The following is an 11,071-nucleotide window of genomic DNA, read 5'->3' on the forward strand; positions in this document are numbered from 1 at the left end:
CTCTTAACTACAATTAGTTCCAAGCCTAGGCACTGTATTGCCTTCCTAAGCAGAAATTCCCAGGCTCCCAGATGCTGCCTTCAAAGATTCGAGCAGTTCAAGGTCGGAGTGTCTTCCCCCTGTGAAATGTACTTCGGAGAATATTGTGTGTGTGTGTGTGTGTGTGTGTGTGTGTGTGTGTGTGTGTGTGTGTTTGCAGGGCGAGTGCATGCTGTTCTCTGACTTGGCTCATTAGCATCGCAGGCCTGGGACGGAGGGAGAGAAGAAATCCTTAGCTAGAGACCTCAGCAGGCTATTTCTCCAACAAGAATCACAGAATGGGAAGGGTCCACGAGGATCATCTTTTGCCCAGTGTGGGACTTGAACCCACAACCCTGAGATTAAGAGTCTCGCGCTCTACCGATTGAGCTATCCTCTGGCTTTTTTCCTTGTAAAAGGATCTCCTAACTTGGGGCATGGGGGCGGGGTGACTCTTTTCCATTCCAGGGCATTCCTCCCTTTAATAAATAACCATATTTGTTTGTTTGTTTGCTTACACATAGTGCTCATCCAACTTCCTTTTTGAGTTTCGTTTCTAGGCGCCGGTCAAGGGCAGCCCCGCAGAAAGCGCACTACAGCAATCCACAAGGGCAATGTGCAGTGTTAGAAACTCAGATATATAAGCTAGATGTTACCAGGGTTACAGCCACCAAAGCAGAAGGCCTGGTTGCCATTTGGCGGCAAGACTCCTGAAATTCGTTCTGATTGTGCAGATAAAATATACCTGATACAATTCTGCAGGATGTGTTGCTAGTGTGTTCAGGGAAGTTTTTTTAATGTTTGATGTTTTATTGTGTTTTTAATATCTGTTGGAAGCCGCCCAGAGCGGCTGGGGAGGCCCAGCCAGATGGGTGGGGTATAAGTAATAAATTTTTGTTGTTGTTGTTTGTGAAAACAGTCCAGTTCCATGCATCCTCAGGCATGCACCTCCAGGTGGTGGAGATGTCAGGTGCCATCCTGGCACCCGGGCATCTTCACTTGGCCACATGTTGGCCAATAGCCAAGTGCAAAATGCAGCTGGCGAATTTCCAGCGCTGGTGGTGATGAGGAATGAGACTGGGCGTTCCTCCTAATCCCAACCAGAGGAGAAGTTTCTTACGGCCCGCTTCTCTTCCCGTAGGTGGTCTCTCCGCTCATGGAGGCGGTCCTTGGGGAGACCCTGGTGACGGTGGCTGACGAGAAGGTCAGCATCACCGAACTGAAGGCCCAGGTCATCTCAAACCTCTCCCTCTCCCTCCATCCCAGCCCTGGGAACAGCCACACCATCGTGGCCAAGACGACAGCCCAGCAGACTCTGAACTTCTCCAAGCAGGTACTTCTTCTGGAGCAGCCCTCATGGATTGGGGGTGGCGGAGGGGGTAGATTTAATTATTCAATTGTCTCATTCTTTCATTTAGAACCCACTTTTTCTCCAAGCAGCCCTCATGGATTGGGGGTGGCGGAGGGGGTAGATTTAATTATTCAATTGTCTCATTCTTTCATTTAGAACCCACTTTTTCTCCAAGGAACTCTAGGGCCCGCCCACACTTCCCCCCCCCTCCCCGTTTTATCCTCGCAACAACCCTGTGAGGTAGGTTTGGCGGAGCAGGAGTGACAGGCCCCAGGTCACCCGGTGAACTTCATGGCTGACGGGTGGGGTGGGGTGGTCCTAGCCCGACACTCTAACCCAGGGGTCAGCAAACTTTTTCAGCAGGGGGAATGCCCACTGTCCCTCAGACTTTGTGGGGGGCTGGACTATATTTTGAAAAAAATGATGAACGAATTCCTATGCCCCACAAATAACCCAGAGATGCATTTTAACTAAAAGCCGACATTCTACTCATGTAAAAACACCAGGCAGGCCCCACAAATAACCCAGAGGTGCATTTTAAATAAAAGGACACATTCTACTCATGTAAAAACACGCTGATTCCCAGACCATCCACGGGCTGGATTTAGAAGGCAATTGGGCTGGATCCGGCCCCCGGATGCCTACCCATGCTCTAACCACTACACCTCACTGCCTCTTGCTTGCCTTCTCTCACTCTAATCATTTCCATAAGTTTACATGTCGTTGCTGCCGCCCAATATTTTTGCTAATCGTTCCTGCCCTGTGGGTGGTGACCTATTTCCCTCCCCCCCCCCCATTTGTCACGAAACGAATGTCTGATCAGCTGCTATCAAATTCCATATTAAGTTTTTATCTTTTCCTTGAGGGTCTAAAAATCCCTTCCGAGACAATTATCAGAGCATCCAATGGCAACTCATACGATGTCCGTGACGATACAATCTTTACTGTCTTGCGCTTATATATATATATATATATATATATATATATATATATATATATATATATGTTTTTATTCATTGTATTCATTTTCATCTTCAAACTGTTTAGCATGCCTGCATGGAGATATATCTTTGCTTACATTAGAGCATAAGGCACGCAACAATTACCGGTACATAAAATTAAATATAACCCAACAATAAACACTCAGATAATTGTTTTCTGAATATATTAGTAAAGTTGTGTCGGAAGTGCACATACCCAAATTATTGCAATTATTACAGATATGAAAATGAGGTTTAGCAACATACATAACCCAAAAGGTTTCAGTCATTGGACGGATCTAACAAATGTGCCCAAAACTTCCCATTGCAGACAGGATAAATTCTACTCAAGCTTTGTGGAGTCATAGACCATTGAGAGAGCAGCTTGTAATGTTTTTCTGTAACGTTAACACAAAGAGGTCCTGCCGGATGAGAAATTGGAACCCCTATTATTTCCCTTTAAAGTGTGTACGCAGATGCGATTTCAAAGTATTAAGGCAAAAAAAGCAGTTTTGAATAGAACAACTGCTCAAGTTTCCCTTCTTATAAATTATTACCTCAGGACTTGATATTTTACCTCAAAATTCACACCATCTTGTTCATCCGTTATATTTTCTTCTACATAACTTATCCATTGTCTTCATTGAAAGCATCGCAGGACTAGGTCCATTTGAGGCCTTCCTACCATCGTTTTGAAATTGCCATTATTTACAATTCCTTGATCTGCAATTACATTGTGATTTGCCCTGTTAGCCGTTTGGCCCCCTACCTTACTTATTTATTTATTTTATAAAAAAAATTATTTATAGAGTGCTATTTCATTTTTTAAAAAAATTCAAAGCGGTTTGCAACAACAATACATAAAAACATGTTTTTGAAAGATTTTAAACAGATGTCAATTAAGCACTGAGGAAAGGTGTGGGCTCAGTTGCCTGCATAAGCCTGACAGATTAGAAAAGCTTTCACCAGAACATCTCTTTGTTTAAAAGAAAAGAAAAGATGTGAGCAAGGATATATTCAGGTGTTGATATTGTATTTAAGTTATTCCAAGTGTCTCAGACTGCATCTGTACACGGATTTTGTATTTGAATAAAAATCCGTTGTCACAGGATCCTAGAACCGTAGAGTTTGAAGGCACACCCAGGGGTCATCCATTCCAACCCCCTGCAATGCATGAATCTCAGCTAAAGCATCCATGACAGATGGTCCACCCAACATCTGCTTCGAAACCTCCACTGAAGAAGAGTCCTTTCCCCTCTTTCTATAGTAACCATGGAATAACTGTGAGCTCTGCTTTCACTTATACCAGAGGTCGGCAACCTCCGGCCCACAAGCCGCCCGGTCACCGAGCCGCCCGCTCGGCAAGCCCTCCCCCCCGCGCTGTGCTAAACCGGTGCAGCACAGCGCAAGGACTCGGCGAGTGGTGCCGGAAATGGCACATGCGCAGATGCCAGAAACCGCACCTGCGCATGCCCAGACGCATGCCCAGAAGCGATTTCCGGCCCTCCGGACATGGGCAGCGCGGCGCCGGAAATTGCTTCTGCGCATGTCTGGCCCATGTCCAGCCCATGGACGATCATCCGTGGGAATGATCCGTCCCATGGCCGGAAAACGTTGCCGACGCCTGACTTATACCATGGAATTACTTTTGAGACATTCAGCCATTGGGCTATTCCTTTTGGATATGTAGCTTTATATTAGTCTACTATATTGAGACATTTTATTCCTCCTTTGTTGTAGCTTTTCTCTAAGGTTGCCATGGGGACGCTAGCTCTTTTTTTTGTGCCACAAAAAGTTTGTAAGTAGTTTTTGCTGGTTCAATCATACCCTTTTGTCACTCTTGGTCATTATGTTTTCAAATGGATAAAGTAGCCTAGGAATTTCTAATGCCGCAACATTACATAACCATGTGAGTCCAACCTGAGTCCATTTTAAAAACTCCTTTGCTGCTTCAACCTTCATAACTTTCATTTAATTTAAAATATGTGATTGAAGACAACCCGGGTTCCTATATATGTTATCGGCATAACTGCCCAATTAATTGCTCTCCCTTTCATCAAATTTGCTTTAATTGATTGCGACACACTTATTTCAGGTTTGGATGAGCTCATTTTTATAGCCAAGCGACGTCGCCAAACTTCCCTGTTATTTCAAGGAATTTCTGGTGCAGATTTTAAGGGATGAGTTTAGGAAAGCATTACATCATCAATGTACAAACAGATTTTGGAACTCGTAGACGGAACCTTAATCCCCGTTGCATCTTCTGTTGATCTTATTAGGACCACTAATGATTCGGTACATATTCGAAAAAAGGAAAGGGCAAGAACTGCACAGAGGGCAACAATTCATGTCTGGCTCTTCTGTTTACATAAACTGTCCAGCAAAGGGCACCTAAAATGATTCAGGGGATGGAATAATAGAATCATAAAATCGTAGAGTTGGGAGGGACCCCCAAGGGTCATCTAGTCCAACCCCTTGCTATGCAGGACTCATTCATTCATTTATTTATTATTACGGTCGAGGACCAGTTCTTAGAAGTAAAATAAAATAAGAATAAAATAAAAATAAAACGGATCCCTTTGAAAAACAGTTTCCGGGAGCATAACGTATAAAAGTTGCTTTGAACAAGATTGAAAAGAAAATTATTAATTATATAACAGTGCTAAGAGTTTAACCCTTAAAATAGTGGCTGCAGAAAGCTGAGCCTAGCTCACTCGGGGTGCCATTGAGGAAAAAATCAGACAGGCTGGGAAGAAAGTCTGTGTCTGCATATTTGGGCACAGAATCTGGCGACCGCCCTGGTTGTTTTCAGGTCTTTGCCTAGCAAGAGCAGGTTGTATAATTGCTTTTCCGGGAGGCCTATGCAGGACTCTCAACTAAAGCATTCATGACAGATGTTTCATCCAGGCTCCATGGAAGGAGAGTCCACCCCTCAAGGGAGCCCATTCCACTGTCAGGCAGCTCTTACTATCAGGAAGTTCTTCCTGATGGAGTGGCTCCCTTATGAGGAAAGATTGCCACATTTGGGGTTTACTCGTATAGAGAAAAGGCAAGTAAGAAGGAGCATGACGGAACTTTATACAGTTAGGCATGGCACGGAGAAAGGAGATAGTGGGAAGTTTCCCTCTCTCATAACACTAGAACTTGTGGGCGTCCAACAAAGCTGAACGCTGGCAGATTCAGGACAGATAAACGAAAGATAAACGCAGAACGGCGGAACTCACTCCCACAGGAGCCAGTGAAGGCCGCCAACCCTGATGGGTTTAAAAGAGGATTGGACAAATTTATGGAGGGCTATTGATGGCTGCCAGCCATGACAGCTGCGCTCTGCCTCCCCAGTTGGAGGCAGCAATGCTTCTGAATGCCACAGGAGGGGGGGGGGAGAGGGCTCTTGTGACCCGGTCTTCCTTGGAGGGTTCCTGCAGACATCAGGTTGGCAACTGTGAGATGCTGGATTGGGTAGACCGTTGCCCTCTTCCCGTAGGCTCATTTTATGTAAGAGAATGGGGATCTGGGCCAGCGAAAGGGCGTGGCCTCAGAAGGGGGTGTGGCTTCAGAAGGGGGCATGTGGCCTGGCCAAGAGTTTGGGGTCCTGGAGAGAGTTTGAAGGGCCAGACAGAGAAACCCATGGGGTCCACATTCAGCCCATGGTCTCGAGGTTTCCTGCCCCTGATGTGAAAGGGATGGGGGGGGGGTTACACACTGTTTCCCACCTTTCATTTCTCCTTCTTCCGCAGGAGGCCTTGCTGAGCCTCTGGGTGTCGTTCAGTGACGGCACGACCGCCCCGCTCTCCTTGTACGACCCCAAGGACTACACGCTGGTGGTGACCAGCCAGGACCGGGCGGTGGTGTCGGTGATGCCTGAGAGAGCCTTTCCGCTGGTGATGGCCGAAGGCGAGGGGGCTGGCGAACTGGTCAGGGCCGAGCTCATGATCTGCGAGAGCTGTCAGAAGACCAAGAGGAAGAGCGTGCTAGCCACTGCCCTGGCTAGCGTCCGAGTGCATTTCAGCTCCGAGGAGGAGCCCACCTACGACTATGAGCCTGTCCAAACGCCTAGCAGGCCCGGGCGGGACAAGGGGAGCCCTGGCACCACGCCCCGGGTGGAAGGCGACTGGCACTTGCCGCCCAGCCCGGAGAGCCGGCCGCCCAGCGCCGCCCTCCCAACCGAGGACTTCCCGACCATCCCCACAGGTTATGTGCAGGTGACGCGGGGCCTGACGGACCTCGAGATCGGCATGTACGCCCTACTGGGCGTCTTCTGCCTCGCCATCCTCGTCTTCCTCATCAACTGCATCGTCTTCGTCCTCAAGTACCGCCACAAGCGGATCCCGCCGGAAGGGCAGACCAACATGGACCACTCTCACCACTGGGTTTTCTTGGGCAACGGGCAGCCCTTGCGGGCCCAGAACGACCTCTCGCCGCAGCCGGAGAGCTTGGGCAACCCTCTGGAGAACGTCCAGACCTGCTGCCACGCCGACCACCACAGCAGCGGCTCCTCGCAGACCAGCGTGCAGAGCCAAGTGCACGGGCGGGGGGACGGCTCCTCGGGGGGCTCCACCAGGGACCAGAGTGAGGACCCGCTCAACTCGCCCACCTCCAAGCGGAAGCGGGTCAAGTTCACCACCTTCGCCACCATGCCCTCCGAGGAGCTGGCATACAACTCCATCCCCATCGCCGACGAGGAGGACTTGGAGTGGGTCTGCCAGGACATGGGTCTCCAGGGACCCGAGGAACTGCACAGCTACATCCACAGGATCAAGGAGATTGCATAGCAGGATTGGGCCCCACGCTTACCGGAGGCGGAGGGGGGGCTCCCTTTGGAGAATCAGAATGATCAGCCGCATCGCCCTCCGGCGTCTGCTGGGCTCCCTCGCGGCCCTCCTCTTAAGTGGACCAGCCCGTCGCTGGCCCCGCTATGTTCAGAGAGAAGGAGGGCGACCCCCTAGGAGGGGGGTGGATCCTTTTGCTCAAGAGGGGGAGTCGGATGTGCGGAAAGCGATGCCCTGGGATTGGGTGAGGGAGACTTGGCCAGCTGCGGCTACTTGGTGCTTCTACCCATAGCCAAGTATTTAAAGGGGGGTGGGGTGGGTGGCGCCGCCAAGCAGGCCGAGAGGAGTGGAGAGCTCAGGAGCTGCCATATGGAATTGCCCCGCAGAGGAGATAAGTCCTTGCACCTGATTTCGGTTTGTCGGGGGAGAGGGGAAGCTTGCTCCTGGCCTCCCCCAAACGACCACTGCTGCCTTTGCTGCTGCCCGTCTCTGAAAGGCAATCCTCCCCTCGGCTTTTCTTCTTCTTCATTTCTTTCTTTCTTTCTTTTTTTGCACAATAAATGTTGACTGTTTTTTTATATATATAAAAAATAAAAATAAAAAAGATAATATTCGGGGATTCTGACTGATCGGCTGGGACCCGTGTGGAGAGGGGCTGCCTGCCCAAGCCGTAATCTGATTCCTGCATTGCCGTGGTCCCAATTCTCCCAAGACTGGGCTTGTTTACCTGATATGTAATCTGGTTTTCCCAGTGAGGGGAGGCGGGGGGTGCGTTGTGGAACAAAGTTGGAAGCCAGGAGCCACGCGGGCATGCACATCTTTGCACCAAATATCAGTGGAATAAGTCCCGGGAAGAGACTGTCTGGTTCCCAGTCTGGGACAGCCTCCCAGTATTTACACGTGGGTCGACTGGGTGGGCCTTGCAACCCAGCCAGCAGCAATAATGGTGGTTGCAGCCTTCCTTCCCTTCTGCTCAGCAGTGCTTCTAGTCCCTAGTGAGGCAATGCAACACACCTTCCAGAGAGGAGGGGTGGGGGACAAGCTCTCCCTTTCCTGTAAACTCTCTTCCATTCCTCTTTCGCTGGCTGAGCTTCTGGGAAGGGAGCTCCTCTGCATGCCCCAAGGAAGGAGGGCTTTTACAAGGGGGAGGCAGGCTAGGATTAAACAGGGCATAGGGATAGCCATGGCTGTGCTGTTTGGGGCAAGGGCCGTAGCTCAACGGCAGGGCATCTCTGCACGCAGAAAGTCCCATTTTAATCCCCAACAGCATCTTCAGGTAGGGCTGGGAGTCTCCCCCACCTGATACCCTGGGAAGCAGCTGCCAGTTAGTGTAGACAATACTGAGCTACATGGACCAATGTTCTAGGGCAGCTTCCTTTGGTCCAGTGGGTCAGTGTGGGAGGAGGGCTGGATTTCACATTTTGGTTAAAAATGCCAAGCTACTCTTGGATGCAGGATTCTCAATCCCCCCCCCTTTCATGGGTCTCTCTTTATTTCTCCTTGGGTTGATCTGCTTCTTCTTTTGCTTGGTTTGCGTTGGGGGTGGGGAGGCGGGGATGTTGTTCCCCACAGGTGAAAACATTCATTTGGATGAGACTCCAAAAAGGACTTGGAACTCAACGTGTTGCTGATAGGGGTGGCGTCTTTCGATGAAATCTGAGAGTCTGTGGCAGCGCACATCACAAGGCCGATTGGCCCTCCGAGACTCAGAGGGGGTTTAGGCACTAGGGGGGTGGGTATCTTGTTCGGGGTGGGTCTTGGGTAACTGCCCTTCCATGTGAGTCATTCCAAAAGGTCCCCTTTCCTTTGGATCAGAACCAGTCTACTCATGCAGGAGAATCACAAGGTATGGTTCCCAGGTGGACCCAGGTTGCAAGGGGTGGGGCTGGAATCTCAGAACAAAAAAAAACGCATGACACCCCCGCCTCCCCATTGGGACTTCGTTGCCGTCACATGCTTGAAAGAAAAACTGGGAAATGAAGCCCAATGGTGGACTATAGCCAATGGTGGCAGTCCATGGAGTAGAACTCTGTGATGTCACTTGTCCTGGACAGTACCACTGAAGGGGGAGGGAAGGGGAGTCTCATGGCCTTGGATATCTCCCCCAGCCCCCACCCATCCTCTCAATTAAAGCAATGTAAAATAAATATATTAAAATTCAGCTAGTAAAAAGAGCCAAATGTGCCGAAAGCAGCTCTTCCACAACTGTGGAAGTGCCAGGCGATGCCCTGGGATTGGGTGGGGGAGACTTGGCCAGCTGAGGCTAGTTGGTGCTTCTAATATTCTGGGATTTGTAGGGGAGAATATGGTCTTTCGGATAGCCTGGGCCTAAGCCACATAGGGCCTTCTAGGTTATTACCAGCTACATTCCAGCCACTCAGAAGTGTTCACACAGACATTTCTCTATCCTTCATCCAGGAGAGGTAAAATAAGCCTCGGAGTTCAAGGAAGGTTTCCAGCCAGGCAAAACTACTCGGAGAGGGAGTAGGAAGTGGTCTGAAAGAGTCCTGGCAGCCATTCTAGAGGGCCACATTTGGCCACTAGGCATGAAGTCGCCCACCCTTGTACTGTTGCTATTTATTAATATAGATATTTATAAACCAGCTGCTCTTACAACATTTCCAATGTGGTGTATAGCAACATATGCCAATACAATCAAATATAATACATTGATTTAAAAAACAAAACCGCAGCAACAAATCACTGAATTGTCCTGTTAACAAAAAAACCCCCTATTTTCTTGATTTAGTCCATTTACACATCCCACCCTTCCTCCATGGAGCTCAAGGTGGCATACATGGTTCTCCCCATTTCATCCAACAACCCTGTGAGGTATGTTAGGCATAGAGGCAAGGACTGGCCCAAGGTCACCCAGTGAGGTTCATTCAAGCCATTGTATCCCAGGCAGGCCCTAGTCCGACGCTCTAACTGCTGGCTCTCTTAAGATGAAGCTCCAACCTAAGTTTGCACGTTATGAAATACTGAACTACTGCTTGGGTTATTGCATTTATTTCCCAGGTTATTGCATTTATTTCTCCCAGGAGCTCAAGGAGCTGTGCATTGTTCTTCCACTCCGTCAGTTAATCCCCACAACAACCCTGTGAGGTAGGTTAGGCGGAGAGGCAGCAACCGGCCCAGAGTCATCGAGTGAGCTTCATGGCTGAGTGGGGATTCGAACCCTGGTGTCTCGGAGGCCTTAGTCCAGCACTCCAACCGCCAGACCGAATTGCCTTTCTAGAGATGCCTGCAGGTTAGCAGCAGGGATGCCAGCCGTTAACTCTGTTCCACAGCATGAGACCAGCGGCGCTGAAGTCGGCCAGGCAGTTTTGAAGCACAGGGGGGAACTAGCAGCCTTCTCTGGATGGTCTCGGTGATTGTATTAAACAGTTTGAGCTCTGTAAATCCCACTGTGTGGAATGAGATAATGGAGCTCGCCTATCACATTTCTTCCTGTTCACTGAATGTGGTCTAGGCTGTAGTTTTTCTCCAGAAAGTGTGAGGAACAGCAAAGTGTTCTGAAATCCCCATTGTTGGTCTGCCGCCGCCACCGAATATTATTCAGCCAACAGTTGAATTGCAGCAGTTCTCCAGGGAAAGGAAGACAGGCCTCGCATTGCCCAAAGTCCAATTTATTGAGAGCCAGTTGCGAGAGTGTCAGACTAGCACAGGCATCCCCAAACTGCGGCCCTCCAGATGTTTTGGCCTACAACTCCCATGATCCCTACCTAACAGGACCAGTGGTCAGGGAAGATTGGAATTATAGTCCAAAACATCTGGAGGGCCGAAGTTTGGGGATGCCTGGACTAGCAGCTGGAAGTGGACCAAGGTTCGAATAAACCCCTAGTTGACCTTGGGGGACAGTCACTGCCTCTCAGCCTTGCCTACCTCACAAGGATGTGGTTAATTTGAGGAGGGGTAGAACCACGTACCCCACATTGAGCTCCTTGGAGAAA

The 11,071-nt window shown here is 49.4% G+C and overlaps 1 protein-coding gene across 1 annotated transcript in view; it reads left to right on the plus strand.

Annotated features, from left to right (window-relative positions):
* Positions 1-7,726, plus strand: part of TMEM132E (transmembrane protein 132E) — a 127,230-nt gene extending 119,504 nt beyond the window's left edge. The window contains exons 8-9 of the mRNA XM_035139990.3: positions 1,160-1,351; positions 6,087-7,726. Coding sequence (XP_034995881.1) covers positions 1,160-1,351; positions 6,087-7,121 — 1,227 coding nt within the window. The 3' untranslated portion in view covers positions 7,122-7,726. The remainder of the gene's footprint in view (positions 1-1,159; positions 1,352-6,086) is intronic.
* Positions 7,727-11,071: the final 3,345 nt, after the last annotated feature.

This window comes from Zootoca vivipara, chromosome 14, assembly GCF_965207765.1.
Source record: "Zootoca vivipara chromosome 14, rZooViv2.hap1.1, whole genome shotgun sequence".
Lineage (NCBI taxonomy): Eukaryota > Metazoa > Chordata > Lepidosauria > Squamata > Lacertidae > Zootoca > Zootoca vivipara.